At 39.8% G+C, this 16,806-nt stretch overlaps 1 protein-coding gene and 2 long non-coding RNA genes across 3 annotated transcripts; 2 read left to right on the forward strand and 1 right to left on the reverse strand.

The window, feature by feature from the left end:
• Nucleotides 1-1,055: 1,055 nt before the first annotated feature.
• On the forward strand, nt 1,056-1,931 carry LOC126866221 (uncharacterized). The gene is made up of 2 exons (XR_007689812.1): nt 1,056-1,496; nt 1,689-1,931. It is a non-coding gene; the product is annotated as an uncharacterized LOC126866221 (long non-coding RNA).
• Nucleotides 1,932-2,000: 69 nt separating this feature from the next.
• On the forward strand, nt 2,001-10,918 carry LOC126866220 (uncharacterized). Its single transcript, XR_007689811.1, has 2 exons — nt 2,001-2,192; nt 5,520-10,918. It is a non-coding gene; the product is annotated as an uncharacterized LOC126866220 (long non-coding RNA).
• Nucleotides 8,519-16,016, reverse strand: LOC126866216 (uncharacterized). The gene is made up of 2 exons (XM_050619551.1): nt 15,253-16,016; nt 8,519-13,267 (listed from the first exon to the last, which is right to left on the reverse strand). Exons 1-2 carry the CDS (start codon nt 15,358-15,360, stop codon nt 12,974-12,976), a joined length of 402 nt encoding a protein of 133 aa, XP_050475508.1. The 5' UTR covers nt 15,361-16,016; the 3' UTR covers nt 8,519-12,973.
• Between the last annotated feature and the right edge of the window lie 790 nt (nt 16,017-16,806).

Genomic DNA, 16,806 nt, shown 5'->3' on the forward strand with positions numbered 1-16,806 from the left:
AAATGAATTTTAATGACTTCCAATACACTTTTTTAATATGAAGGGTTATATTGCCAGTAAAAGACTGCAAATATTTTGCATTACATTAACAACTGATGTAATTGATTAGCGGCGTAATCATGTCCGAATCGAGGCAAGAAACGGCGATGTAAGAAAGAAAATCGATCTTCCATGGGGCGGAATCGCTGTAGCTACGTAAGTACGTGAATGTTGTCAGTGTTTAATCACAAGGATAAATGATAAGGAACTGCCGGTGCTATACGCACTAAATCTGTAGCGGAAAGAGGTTGTATGTTAAAACGTTAACGTTGAAAATAAATGAGAAATAACAAACTAAATCTCTGCTTCGCTATTTCCTTTAATTTTATTCGAACTGCGCGTTACATCTTGTACTAACAATAAGTCTTGTCTTTCCGCAGAAGTATACGATGTATACAACGAAAGACTTGTTAGAAATTCGGGCAGAATGACAGTACGCACTGATTCGCTTTTAAACTCCTTCTATTCTTTCATTCGTAGCCTGGCTCCTTTATACATCCGCTCGCTCTTACCGTGGGAGGTTTCTAGGTATTACAATGTTCGCCTATAGGTATGCCAATGCTCAGGTTTATCGTGTGTATCACAACTGCATGCTTTGGCAGTGATCGTGACAGCGTGCTTGCAAAAATGTTCACGTGGGTGTCGAGACGGCGCGTCACGGCACCCCTAGGCGCCGCTCGCTGCGACGACCTACGTCGCTATTACGCCGAAAATAACAAGGTAGGCTGGTTGACATATAAGTACAGACGCTATGTCGATCGAACGTACTCACACACAATTCACGTTCACCGTGCGTGAAATCGCGAAACTTCCTCCTTCGAGATTATAATGCAATTAATTCTCAAACGGTAAAATAACCTTTTAACCCTAACGTTACTCGCATCCCTATAGACATACGTTTGTATCCAGTAATTCACAGAAATCTGTGTCAACCTGTTCGAAGTTGAGCACTCTAGCCTGCTACGTGCCAATTTTACTTACCTTTCTGCTAATAATTTTGGCTGTAGGTACGTATATCGTACTTATTAGTACTATATCGTAAATACTAAGATTCATGTGCGATGACTAATTAAACATTGTGGGAATTAAAAAGACAGATGACGCATTGCATAACATTTAATTCGATTTGCTATGAAAAAAGTACATATATATACATTGTGGGAATTAAAAGGATAAATAACAAATTGCGTAACGTTTAATTCGATTTATTATGAAAAAAGTATATATATACATCGAAGCGGTATTTTGTTGATGTATTATCGTGCAGTGACGTTCGTCGGTAAACGGTTGTTATTATTAATAACTGAAGGTATTCGTCTGTGTTATTACCAACTATGTCGATAAGTTCAGAAACAAGTCGTGCCGTTTTAGCAGGTACAAATGACACTCCTCGTCGCGATAAATAGCGAAACGCCGGGGATGTTTTCCGATAATCTGAAGTACATCGAATATATATGGTTTGATTTAACAATGTTATGAATTGTACGAGGATGACAGATAGCGACGTTCCAATGCGAGAAAAAATTAAAGAAATATTTTTTTTATTTGGATGTATTTTACAATCAATTGTCATTGAGAATTATGAGTAAATTATTTTGGCGTGGTACTATGACGTGAATAATAAGTGATTATCGTGTGTTTGATTCTAGCTGAATCTAATGCTTAAATCTAGAGGACATGGATAGAAGACTGAAAAGGAAACACCCAGCAGACCTCACAAAGAACACAACCTAACAAATACGAAGACGGTATCCCGCTGGGGGTAGCCACCCACATGATAATCAAACAGCTAAAGAATTCTACCAAATATCCAAATTGGACAAATTGTGAATGTAAAGAATTAAATAAAAAAAAAATCTACAGGGTAATGTCTTTTTAGCCTGCGGATCTGATCCGTCGTGTAAAGTAATTGAGTAGATACCCACTGTTAAAGAAGAAATATCCAAAAGAGTTAATTTTTTTTGTTTTATTTATTTGTTAAAATTACAATCAATTCTCGCGTTGAGAATTTTCAGTAATTTTTCTGGCGTGGCGCAGTGACATGGCTGTTTATTTACAATAAGTTAATACTTATTATAGATAGGTATAATTTATAAGTATTATAAGTAAGTGCATATGCTTAATTTGGATAACTAAATGAATCTAGCGTTTAGGTCTTGCCTCTTCAGCCTGCGAATCTGGTCCGTCGTGTCAAGTAGTCCAGTGATTAGGGGGTTTCGGTGTTTGTTGACTCTTTTGCTATATCTGTCGCTGTATTTTGCTATTTCCTCTTTGATAACCTGTCACCAGGTCACCATTAACAACACAATAATTCCTAGCAAGGACTCAGTCAGATACCTGGGCATGACCCTGGACAGGAGGCTAACTTGGAAAAATCACATCACAGACAAAACAAAGCAACTGAAGGACAAGCTCAAGAAATCCAACCTAAGCACACAGAACAAAATTACCCTCTATAAAACCGTAATAAAACCTGTCTGGACCTACGGAATCCAACTATGGGGAACAGCAAGTAATTCCAACATTGAAATACTTCAACGCTTCCAATCGAAAACGCTAAGATCCTTAATAGATGCACCTTGGTATGTTACCAACGAAACAATACATCGCGACCTCAAGATGCCCACAGTCAAAGAGGAAATAGCAAAATATAGCGACAGATATAGCAAAAGAGTCAACAAACACCGAAACCCCCTAATCACTGGACTACTTGATACGACGGACCAGATTCGCAGGCTGAAGAGACACTACCCGCTAGACCTAAACGACAGATTCAACTAGTTATTTAAATTCAGTAACATCTACTTATTTACAATACTTAAGTACAAATTATACTTATCTATAACAAGTATTAACTTATCATAAATAATTAGCCATGTTACTGCGCCACGCCAGAAAAATTACTGAAAATTCTCAACGCGAGAATTGATTGTAATTCTAATAAATAATAAAAAAAAAAATTTCCTCTTTGACTGTGGGTATCTTGAGGTCGCGATGTATTAGTTCGTTGGTGACATACCAGGGTGCATTTATAATGGATCTTAGCGTTTTCGATTGGAAGCGTTGAAGTATTTCAATGTTGGAGTTACTTGCTGTTCCCCATAGTTGGATTCCGTAGGTTCAGACAGGTTTTATTACGGTTTTATAGAGGGTAATTTTATTCTGTGTAATACAATATAATATACGAAACAGATTGATAGAATGTCCAATCGAAATATTTACACTATAGGCTCCTTGCTCGATCGAGAAGGATTTCTTTAGACTTAAGCATAAAATCGATACCTGTAAATATATACGCCTACAGCCTAGTCCAAACTGACAGACAATTGTTAGCAGCCAATCAGTGGAATAACGTTGTCCATGGAAAATCTGCGGAGAAACGAACGTATGTACGACGTATAGATTGTCTATAGACAATCGCCTATCGGTCTGGATTAGGTTTAAGAGGACCTTGCAACGCTTCGGCAACTTTTTAAAACAGACTTTTATTTATGTTGCTTCCTTATCTCGTGAATGATTGTACGATTAATCACAAAGCAATTCTCGATCGATCGGATTGGAAATTCGTGCAAATCTATCGTATGACGGTTACTCGAAAGAACGCGAGGTCTAGGAATCAGTTAATCAGAGAAACGCAAGGTTTAGGAAACAATTATCCAAGCGATATCGCGTTATCTTGCCTTTGTATAACGATCAATTATTTCGAGCGTTCATGCTCACACGTATGTAGATAACGAGTTGAAAAGATTAAGCAGAAGGAAAACCATAAGAAAAAAGCAATTGTTGCCGCGAGTAAAGTTTAAAAAAGTATAATTTTTTTGAGCCGATGACCCGGCTTGATCGCGTGAGCCTTCTCGTGTACGAAGAGAAGTCGATCGCGGTTCATGAATTTCCCAGCCATGTTGCATGTTAACGAATCAACGTGAGAGGAGTTGTGTTCTAAGAATAATTCACAACGAGTTAGAAATAGTATCGCCGTACAAACGTATTGATCGGCGACCCTATTCCGTACCAGCCAGAAAGTCCATCGACCTGAATTCTTTTCCGAACCGCGTTCTACCTGTGCTTCTGAACTCGTCAACCGCATTCGGAGTTCAACGAGTTCTTCCACCATGGTCGTTTCGGAACAGCGCGGTGCGACTCGGCGTGCCGTCGATCGTTCTACAAATAGCAAGGTCTCGAGCTTCGTCTCCCTAAATAGATCGCATTTAAAGCAAAGTCGTTTGTATGCAAAGCGACTCGGTTAAATACTGTTGAATCGAGATTGTTCACGCGTCGAACCTACCTTTTTATCGCAATCGCATCAATAGGATTTCATCAACAGCATGACTGTTCGACTGTTCGCGGAGAGACGCGATTGCGAAGAAGCGCGCCAACGAGAGTCGTAAATTCCCGTTACGATTTGATAATCGACACCACGAAATGATCGATCCCCTATTTCGGTTAGGATAATAGAGGTGGTTGAATTGATGCTAACACCTGGTTAATAAATTAAAACACGCACTTTATTTCAAACAACTTCGAATACAAGTCTGCGAGTGCATCGCGTGTACAAAGATTTGATCGCAAGTTAAAATGTTTTTTTTTTTTTATTTATTAAAGTTTACAATCAATTCTCGCATTGAGAATTTTCAGTAATTTTTCTGGCATGGCGCAGTGACAAGGCTAATTATTTATAATAAGTTAATACTTATTATAGATAAGTATAATTTGTAAGTTAAAATGTTGACGGGCCAGAAAACGTAAAGTAGCTCAAACTTCTGTGACGATGATGCAGCGGAGGAAAACTGGCGATGTGTGTGTCTAAGGACACGAGATAAGCGGACTCGTTGATGACAATGTTTCTTTAGGAAAGTGAGGGCGACGGACATAGCTGCTACCTGATTAAGCTACAAGGTTGGAAGAGGGGGAAAGATACTACCTGCCCCTGAGAGAAGGTTACTAACGGGAGGCATCTACGCGAGAAAAACCAGATTTCCCGTACCTTCACGTTCTAATGCAGTAAAGATATTCAAACATTTGGCGGTCATCTTGCCCAGGGGTTAGAGTCTGCTTTGTGTAGCAAGTCACGGGACGTAACAATGACTCTTCGATCAAGGACAAGGTGCTAACAATCGTCCCATGTACCTGTCCATCCTGAAGCGCACTATACGCGTAAGGTTGCCAGTCGAGAAATCGTTATTTAACCTATGCGAAAAGAAGACTAAAAAGGAAACACCCAACAGATCTCACAAAGGACATAACCTAACATACAAACACTCAGCACATTAAAGAAATAAATTTTTATTTATTTTATTTATTAAAATTACAATCAATTCTCGCGTTGAGAATTTTTAGTAATTTTTCTGGCGTGGCGCAGTGACATGGCTGATTATTTATAATAAGTTAATACTTATTATAGATAAGTATAATTTATAAGTAAGTATTATAAATAAGTGAATATTACTTAATTTAGATAACTAATTGAATCTAGCGTTTAGGTCTAGCGGGTAGTGCCTCTTCAGCCTGCGAATCTGGTCCGTCGTATCAAGTAGTCCAATGATTAGGGGGTTTCGGTGTTTGTTGACTCTTTTGCTATATCTGTCGCTATATTTTGCTATTTCCTCTTTGACTGTGGGTATCTTGAGGTAGCGATGTATTGTTTCGTTGATAACATACCAAGGTGCATCTATTAAGGATCTTAGCGTTTTCGATTGGAAGCACTGAAGTATTTCAATGTTGGAGTTACTTGCTGTTCCCCATAGTTGGATTCCGTAGGTCCAGACAGGTTTTATTACGGTCTTGTAGAGGGTAATTTTATTCTGTATGTTTAGTTTGGAGCGTCGGCCCGTGAGCCAATAGAATTTTTTTAGTTTGTCCTTTAGTTGCTTCGTATTATCTGAGATGATTAAAGAAATAAATCTATCAAATTCGAAGATGGTATCCCACTGGGGGTAGCCATCCACATGTTATATTGCTATATCACTGAGCTATAATATTTTACCAAATGTCCTACTGGACAAATTGTAAAATGTAAATAAATAAATAAATAAATAAATAAAAAAAAACCTATGCGAATGATAGGAATCGCTTTGATCGGGAATGAAGAAACAGAGAGGGGAGAACGGAATGAAATGTAGTCGGTCGATAGACGTTGGATGCGAGCTTTCTAAGCTGTCCGGCTGAATGAGCCCACAACATGTACATACTTACTTACACTTTGCCAATGGGAATGAGACGAGATAATGCATGGTGGGTGTCATCCGGTGACTACCTACACGCTGCTTAACTTCCTTCCTGCATCTCTGTACTCGACGTTCTTGTCCAAATCCTCTAGTTATTCCTAGATAGAACTGCATTTTCTAAATATGAAAGAAACCGAAACGGAGTTGATCGTGCCATGGGGTAAATTGCAGCTATAAATGGAACAAAAGCATCGAACTACTATGCACGTGATATTGTTTTTCACGTGTTTCGCGCGTAGTTACGCCAAGTATTTTTCTGTTGCGCTGGTACAATTTTCGCGCTAATAAACCAAACAGTGACACACCACCGTACGCGGCGGCTCCTCACGCTGTGGAAATTTCCATTCGTGAAAACCAGTGGCGTAGTCAACCGCTTATTCCGCACTGAAACTCCTTCCACTTGCATTCAACTTCCGTACTCATATTTCGACATATCCAAAATGTTTGGTGTCCAGCCTGCGTATAAATGCCAATGGTAGGCATCTTCGATTCATTCGTAGGGTAAATTCGAATCATTCTCTATGTCACCATTATCTATTATTTCAATGATTTTATCGAGAATGATAGCCATAAATCACGCGTTGATAAATTAATGCTTTTTTCATCGCATAGTAAGCTATTTTTTCGTTTCTACATTAGTATGTGGAAGATAACGAGAATATCCATGTATTGCAACATCATGATCCAATGATTCCAACAACTTTGACATATTGGATATGTAAAAATTATCGACTACGGTCGTTTCCATAATAATTATTTTTAGCTTCACTGGCTAAATATTTTTTAATGCCGTTCTTTACTCTTGACCTCGTTAAATTTATTTAGAGATATCAGTTGATCGAAACACGAGTTTCATTTCATACTTACTAGAATTAAGTTGCCTTCAAATTTGAGCATAAAGCACATAAAAGATCAATCCGAATATTGCAGCGGACTATGGTAAACAGCAGATGGTTTCAACGATTGGCTGTGAATTTCAGTTGCGCAATGTCGATCGTGTGTTATCTCATTTTTAATTTCTGATAATAACAGGCTAAACGGTATAACAATTTTGACAATGCAAATCTCGTTGAAGTTTTCTACGTACGATTCATTGTTATTCATGTGTTACGTCAAAGTAACGATTGCAAGCGACTACGATGACGTTAGCTGCCGCAGAATAAACTAAAAATACGACTATTTCCTCTAGGCTTTTTCAAATAATATCACGAAAAGAACGAGTTTGCCGCAATTATCAAAAGAAACTCGTGGAAGTATTCTTACAAGCGGCTCGTGTATGATTGAGTTACATTCACACAGTGTTATTTTAACGCAAAGTATCATTTTAGTTAGATTTTATTTTTGAGAACTCCAAGTATATCTATCTAACGAGCTGACTGCTTGTGCATTCAAATTAAACATAAAACGAATAAAGTATGTACATAGTTATGCTATCATTAACGATATTAATAGCCGCATAAACGAAAAAACTTAGTGTGGAGGTCGATTGCAATCGAAAAATCAACGTACTCACGCAACATTTATGTAAATGTGTTACAGATACGGCAAAGGTGATTCTATTTAAAGTATAACGAACTCGAAGAACGTCCTTTTGGTACTATTTTAGTTAAGACGATATATCGATTAGTTTACCAACACAATGCATTTAAATATCAACCGGTAATATGAATTTATATTTTTTTTCTTTAGAACGAACGATTTATTTCACAATATACATACTTCAGCCTATAGGTGCTATCTGCAACAGGCGGTTACGTCGACAATTCCGTCTTCCAAATTTTCCTCGACTATACGTTTAGCTTACCTTATTTTCGATGCTGAAAATCGTTCGACGAAACTTTGATTGCAAATTGGGTTTCGACAAGTTTGTCAAATCAATCTTAAAACTTAATATCGTTCTTATATCTGCCATACTTTTAAGATCGAATGCCCGATGCCTGATACAATCGGTCTGTCGTTCGTCGATCGTATCAATGCGATCGTTTCTATTCTTATCGATATTATTGGTAAATCATACTTGAAAAATTCTATATAATCATGAGTCATAACGATTGCTCATTCGTAACTCGAATATCAAATGCTATTTTGCACGTGTCATCGTCGTATTAAGCAACTAATTGTCGTCATATTGAAATTGTTGCGTGACTCAGTATGAAAAAATTACGCGAGCATCCTAAGAAGCTGTGGGAACTTTCGCTTTCACAGGTTTACCTTTGGAAAAAAATACTTCAGGAAATTAAGAAATACTCTGTTAATACTTTGAAACTCATTTATTGAACATGACATAAAAATCACGATATATGATAATGATGAACCGAGTCTATTGTAAGCTTTCAAACTTTAGATATATTATTCATCTTGAATGTTCGCCTGTAATATCTTACTCGAATGTCTTAACAAACGCTAACGGACTCGTTATTTTATACATGTATAATTATATTCATGGAATGTGCACCCGTCATTTCGCTTTCTTTTCCATTTTGTACGTCCATGTACGTATATACGTCCAGAAAAGAAAAATAGGAAAAGAAAAAAAAAAGATTGATAACAGGTTTTTGACAAAAAATTCCAAACGTTCGCTTAGTATCGTATATTTTGTTATTTCTTCTTTTTTCAATCTTGAAATATTGAGAAATTAAGAAGCTCGATAATGTACCCGACATTTCATTCTTGGTGAAGTTACGTTGAAGAACGAGCGTTACGGGCTTTTCAATAACAAAAGCTGCTATTTTATAAAAAGAAAAAAAAATAAATACACAACATAAGACCGAAAAATAGCGAGAGAATGATAGAGGTTTGTGGTGGCAAAGAACGAACAGGTTGCCGCGGAAAAAGCAACAGCCGCTCGTGAAGTCTATCATGTATGTATATAGATGTTATATTTTTATGCGATCCTGGGGATTTTGGCAGTGATATTCAATCGTCATGGTTGAGGAGAAAGTCATTGAGGGATCAACGATACTATGTATATCGACGAATAATGTCGTTTTGAATCGCCAAAGCGACAATTCTACTTCTACACTGCAAAAATATTAGACAAAATATGAAACGGCGAGCATATTCTACTTATAATACAAAAGCGTTATTCAGGCCGTTTTATTATACGTAAAGTATACCTAAGTAAATACGTAAAAGGTACGTAATAGGTTTCAACATAAAGCTCACCATGCATATCTCTAAACGCGATAGAAATTATTTTCTGATATTTACGTTCGATTCTATCGCTCAATCCAAGCCGAAACTATCAATTTGTACTTTCGTATGAAATTGCTCCTGACCGTTTCCCCATGACTCGTACCTCCATCTCCTCAGCCACGCGCTAAAAATCAGCTCAAAATGTCCCGAGTGAGGTATAACGAATAACCATAACGTAGTTGCAATAGTTATACAAAAAATAGTCAAATTGTCGAATAATGTATATGTATATATGCACACAACAGGCGCGCGACGAGCGCGTGTGCGTGTGTCGATGTATACGTATGTACATATTCAAATATATATAAATATATTTGTATATATTCATATAGCTTTATAGTTGCGCGAACATTGTGACCGTAGAATGAAAGTGGATCGAGCTGGAACAGATAAACTATAAGATACATACAGCTAAGTGTTTTATAAATCGAATTAAAAAGTAATAAACGTTATGTAAATATTTCGAATCAAGGGGAAAAATATTATATACAAAAAGATAGGAGGTCAAAGCTTCCAATCCACGTTTACTCCGCGGTCCGAGGCCGCCGTAATAAATAGATCGTATTATCTCGTCAATCTCTAAATTCTAATAACACCATTGTTCCTAATCAGTACAAATCAATCAACGAAATGATGGAACGAAATTTCGCCAAGGTTCGTGCAACGTTCTCGATCCTTCGCGCGTCCCAACACTTCGTCAAGCACCACGTTTTAACATCAGATCGGTAATTCTATTGTTTTTCTGTTCTCTAAAGCAGTCTTACATATAACGGCAATTTTTCTGAATTAGTCCTTTCATTCTTATCGGATCTGATCTTTTCCTTAGTTCGTTCGTTCTTTCCTTCCCCGTTCATCCCGTATATTCACTGAAAAGAAAAAGGAACAAAAAAAAAAAAGAAAAGAAAAAAAGGAAAGGAAACAAAGAGAAGAAAAACTGTCGGACAATCGTCTTGAAAATTAGGCGACGTGCTTCTCATATCAAATTTGATAATCTTTTAGAATTTAATGTTGAACGATATCTATATAGAAAATAAATTATCCCGAGAACATGCTCGATCGAAAATTAAGGAAAAATCGTTTGACCCTTCGTTCTCGTTCGGATCAACATTGTTATTGAACGAGGAAAGAACTCGTCGCTGTCGCTATCAAAGGACGCGCATTGATTGACGGAGAATCGAAGCGTTCGTACGAATTTTCGTAGTAACAATAACATTTCCCCAACTTCTACCTCCATTTTTTTATTTTTTTGTTTTTCTTTTATATGATTGTTGCAAAATAATTCTACCTTATAGCTTACGGTATCACAGAGTTACACGCGGTATCATATAATTGCTCCCACTTCGTAATTTCGCAAAACGATAAGGAAAGCGCGTGATCATCTTATTCGAAAAATTGAAAATTGCGGTAATATATAGATGGACGCAGACGATGTCACCGTATTACGCATATAAAAAACAAACTTCTGTTTATCTTACACGTAATTAAATACTGTTCAATTATTATGAAACGGAACGATACGTTGCTGTAACTTTGCTCGAATTATATCGTCGTTAAAGTTCCGTATGAACTTTAATTTTTTTAAGAAACAGCAGGACGTTTCAATCATACCGTTCTTTGGTTTTCAATACCTTCCATCGTGTATGAGACGGTCGAATAAAAACAAAGGTAAAGAGGAGAAGGATAGGAAAAAAACGTGAATTTAGTATTTGTAGAATTGCACATAAAAGTATCTCTAGGATTTCATTCGATGTCTTGGAAAGACGTCGTTCTGCGTCCAATTTTCGAGGACACTTTCGTTTCTATATTCCAGGATTATCCGTATCAAACAGATTGCTCAACATATAGCAAGTAACAGGCTCGACCATTTATCTCGACGCAACTAATATATCATTATACTATAAAGAAATTTAACAAACGCTTCGTAACGACTAATCAAAACAGCAAAATCCAGTACCTCGGGCGCGGGACAAAGGAAAACCGCTATGATACACTTGGATACATACTGCGAGGATTCTTTAAAAAATCTATCCTTTTTGCGATATAAACTAGCAAATAAGTCTCGTATGTATTGCAAATACGTTCACCTCGAAACGATACCACAGGGAGTTCAACCTCAAAAAATCAGAAACGGATCAATCGGGAAGAAAGTTTGAAATAAGCAATTTTCGTGCGGGACCAACGTTTTATAAATAAAAAAAAAAATATGTATTCGTGCATCGTTTCGAAGACAAAGTATTTGCTCGCGTGTTCGTTAAGTTTTATGCGAGACGAAGTTTAACGAAAGCGTCAAATAAATATTTACGCATATAAGTACGCATATATGTGTATATATATATACACATATACGATTAAAATAAGTAAGTCTTTTCTTAGGCTCCGTTCTCTCACTAGCTCACCTATATTGTACGTGTATATAATGCGCATTCGTATACCCTTTCGCAGTTTTCGCATATACGCACGCACATTCCCTTTGGAGGCAGCAAGTAATCTTAACGATGAAAACAAGCGTTTCCGGTTGTCGTATGCGAGAACCTCTACGGGAACTCCTTTGACTCGGACGCGACTTACGCCACGTCATAGTCAGCCCATTTTTCTGCTTGCCCTAATATTTTAAAAACATATTTACCACAGTTACCATTTGATTGGCTAGACGTTACACGAATGATAAAAGGAAAGTAAGAATCTTGTAAGTAAATTCCAAAGAAGTGGGAAGAAGCTCGAACGAAATACAACTTTGTTTTAGCTACATCTTTAATAGAAAGGGAGGAAGACAAAAAGAGAAAGAAAGAAAATAGAGGAAGGAGAAAGAGAGAGAGAAAGAGAGAGAGAAAGAGAGAGAGAGAGAGAGAGAGAGAGAGAGAGAGAAAAGGAACAGAGCGTGAACAATTTTGGTCATTTTAGTAAGAAGCGAAGGTCGTGTAACGCTTGAGCTGTTTCTGAGATTTTATACGCGCAATAATATATGTACAATGAAGGAACTAGCTTTTAGGTCTGGACATTAAGATCCTATACCGACCCCGACTGGCCACGAACTATGCAATTATACGCGTACGAAACGAACGCGAGATGAACGCGAAATGAACGCGAAATGAATGCGAAATAAACGCAGTCCAACGTACGCGCCAACGTAGATAACGTAGATAACGACGAATTCCATTGTGATTATGTACCTCTTTCACTGGATCCTTCTTGTTGCTCGTTCCCGGTGCTTGTGGTCCTTCGCTCCTTCTTATTAGATGCCACTGTTGCAAGAATCGATCATCATCGTCGTCACTGGCAATCGAATCGCGGGAAACTTTTTCTTCTTACGGCTCGTTCCATTCTATTCCCGTTGCTGTCGTTGTCACTTTTGTTGCTGTCGTGCTGTTTTACCACGCCGAAGGCGGCGGATCCGGACAGGATCGTACCACCCCCTCGTGGATCGTTGCGGACGTGGTAACGGGTGCAGAGGTACGTCGGATCTCGATCGGTTTCGAGCCGGAAATCGGTGGCCGGCCCAAAACCGCCTGACTGTTTCACGACAAGTTTCGCTGATCTTCAGCGGTATCGTCGGCCTTTTTCAACGACCTTTTCAACTTGTCCACCAGCCGATTGTGGAACTTGTTCAGAGAGTTAGAGCTGCCGGTTTTCGGCGGAGACGAACCGGTACTCTTGCTCGGACTTTGCAACGAGCTTTGAGACGCCCTCGAGGACGTTCTCGAGAAATGTCGAGAAGTAAGGGGCACGGAACGGTGAGCCGGCGATGTCAGAAAGTCTGACCCTGGCGAGGTAGACAACGATGGACCCTCGGATTTTGAACATTCCGAAACCTGCGAACAAAACGAATCGTTTCTTAATTCTTTACTTAAGTTCTCATGGAAATCGTTAAAAATGTATCGATCGGATGATATCGATTCTAAACGCGCGCCAACTTCATTGCATAGCTACTACTTTCACTTTCTATCTGGTCCTATCTTCTGCGGTCGACTCGGTTCACAACATTCTTATATTCTACACTATACTTTGCAATTTCACGCTACGCGTATACGCTTTCGAATTTTCCGAAACAAAAACAACGGAGAAATTCACCCAATAATCTTCTCGAAAGCGCGTCTTTCCTGATGGAAAGTCCTCGTTGATAATCTCGCGTTCGAAAAGTTCCAGGATGAAAACTAGACCGAGAAACTCGAAGAGCAGGTACGAGGAGTCGACGATATCGATAGGAATACGGCACGGGTAAGCACAAGTAGATACTTGGGCAGATAGATAGAATCGTAGAGGCAACGCGTACCCGATTGTCGCCCATACTGGATATACGGCAAACGATCGACGTATTGTTTCTGCCGTGTACTTCGCGGAGCGAATTTAGCATTGCATTGCGTTGCAGACAAGGCCGAATGCCCTCGATGCAACGTTACGATGGAACAGTGGTTCGCAATCAAGCACGCCGCATCGAGTAATCGATGTTGCACGTGCGCACGTGCGCCACAACCTCGGACACGACGAATTTCTCGCCGCAGATTCACGTACTTTGGTTACGCGCGATTACGTAATTTCTTATCACGAGAGCAATTGGCTCGATTCTTGGCTTCGCGCGTGGCTCTACGTCCGATACGAATTAGCATCCGATCAAACGGTCCTTGCTATACCGCAAAGACGCTAACACATGGCCAGCTGAGTTTCGGTGATTCGAGTATTTCGAAAGCTTTACGAAATTCACTACAACGTCGTGTAAATCGAAAGTTAACACGGGTCGTTGAAACTCGGCTAAATGCTCGATCGAGTCCAACATACATACACACGTAATTATCGGTTAACGCGTTCACAGCCCCGTGCGATTTATAGCAAGGTCTCACGCTTACACTTCTCGAACTTTGCCCGACCACAACGACTACGACGATATCGCCGCGATTCAAAACGACACGTATCGGCGAAACACGAATGTGTTTTTAAACGAAAAGATTTGGTTCGAAGGAACGCTAATCGATGGTGTAAAATTTAGAAGGATATAAAGCGATAAAGATAAGACCTGCGATGAAACTTGAGAAGAATTTCGCCTTTGACGCCGGAAGTCTAGCTAAATAGCCTTATCGATGATAGATCGAGTTGTGATTTCGCGATTCGATCAAAGCGATACTATCGAAAAGATTATCGCACGCGATGCGTTACGAAATTAGGCACAAACGTTGCGCAACCATGTATCACGCCGTAGCTAAGATATGCCTACGAATGTCGCGTCGCGAACGCGCGGAAAGAACTATTTCCTCGCGAAAAAGCGCACGAGCAAGCGTGTTTTCCGTTCTGTTTTCTTCGTCAGCATTACCAGAATGCCGACAATGCGACTACCTCGCGCACGAAGTGTAAATAGGTATGTGCCACAATAAACGCCGGAATGTTTCGTATCCGTCGTCGAGTCACTTTCGTCGCGCGTAATCGACCATTCGCTGCCTGACCGTGAAATTATTTCCGACCGCCGCTGTACGTATTTACGTATCTATATGACACGCTTGAGAAATATTCGTGATCGAAATTCGTGCGATCTATGAAATGCATTTCGGATACGGCACGCGTTAACAACGTGCTTGAGTTAACAACGATATTCTCGAGTCTTTGAATATCGTTTCCACGCGATATCGTTATCTGAAAAAGCGCGACGAATGCTCGAAACTTACCGTAACGACATGGAAAATCGAATACACATCGTGCGAACAAAATTTCGCGCCAACTTCGAGTTACCGGAACGCGTGACTCGATCCGTTTGTATCGATTCTGTAGGTTCGGTTTCAGGCGGATTTGTAACAGATAAACCACTCACCTTTCTACTGCGACAGGCCTGAGGATTGGAACACTCGGAAGATCGACGACTGCGGTTGGTCTTGTAAATGTCCCACTCGTTTTTCATAACGGGCATCATAAACGCCATCTCGATAGCCGGCACTCGTGACCGAGCACACACTCTCTTTCTTTCTATTCCGCGGAAAGTTGTCTTCCTTTTCTTTCACCTAGCACTATACCTAGCAGTTGTCTTTCTCGTTCCGTTTTTCTGGAAAGTTCAAACCAGACGGTTCCTGTCGTCGCTAAACGTCGATAGTTTTTCCAAGAAATTCCGTTGAACCACTGCGTGCTCTCCCTTCACCAGATTGACAAGACAGTTTCTCTTTGTAGCGGGAATTGACGAGTCAGTTTTCGGAACGCGTGTGCGAAACGTTTGTCGCGATTCGAATCCGCTTTTTCGTTTAGGTTTTTCGTCTCAAAATCGAGTCGATCCTAAATTCGCGCAGTGTTCGTTTCGATCAGATTCTCTGACTCCAATAAAGCGATTAGACGCCGTCGTCGACGACAACAATGACTCGTCACTGAGGTTGTTGTGGTTGCTAGTACCGCTGCCAACTGATTCTCCCAATCGCTGTTGCTACTATTTCGACTGGAAAACTGCATACACGTCGTACGCTTTCACGGATAGCTGGTCGTTTTTTATGGTAGTTCGGCGTGCTGCCTTTTCAACAACGTTCTCGATCACGCGCGTCCGGTCGATGCGGTAGTCTGCTACGGAATGAGCACGCTGCTGCTCGTGTGGGTAGGTGTAAAAGGTTACCATGGTGGGGATCAGCGGCCGACCCTATTGGTCCATTCTGAGGCGGGACTCCTACGTCACAGGTTACCATTGATTTTCCAATGTTGATACACACGGCAGCATGACGTCCCGGATTGATTTTCTGGCAGGGGTTCCTGCTGGATCGCACGTATACGTTGCTCCGATCCCGGTATATATCTACGTCAACGCGTAGGAATGTCTCCTTCCCTCGGAAAAGGATTCGCTTCAACCTAACGAGCGCCCAGCTTCCTCTCTGGCCTGTCCTCGACCCTTTCGCTTCTTCCTGCAAAAATCTGTTTTCTTCCGCTCTCTCAAGGTCGCCTTACGGCAAATCGCATCGCGTTCAAACGCAGATACCAAATACGTATGTACACGTGCGATGCACGTTCATCCATTGCGATCCGTTTCTTATTCGCGATATAATTAGGAATTGCCAGCTTCTATTTTTGAGCTATTATATCCTTCGAAATTTTTCATTCGATACGGAATACTACTGGCCGTTAGCGCTGGCGCTGACGCTGGCGTTCGGAAACCTTGAGACGTAATTTCATCCTAGTAGCGAAATGACGTACAACAAACCGCTAATAATCGTTGAACGTTAATAATTGGCTGGCACATAGTGATGCAATATTAAAATAAATTGCGCGGTACGCGATAGGTATATATTAGAAAACCAATTCTACCCAATTTGCGATCATTTTTTTACCGATCGATCGATGCGCGATGACACATGACAAATGTACCACCCGATCAAACCAGAAAAATGTATTCTAC

Source organism: Bombus huntii, chromosome 5 (genome assembly GCF_024542735.1).
Source record: "Bombus huntii isolate Logan2020A chromosome 5, iyBomHunt1.1, whole genome shotgun sequence".
NCBI classification, from domain to species: domain Eukaryota; kingdom Metazoa; phylum Arthropoda; class Insecta; order Hymenoptera; family Apidae; genus Bombus; species Bombus huntii.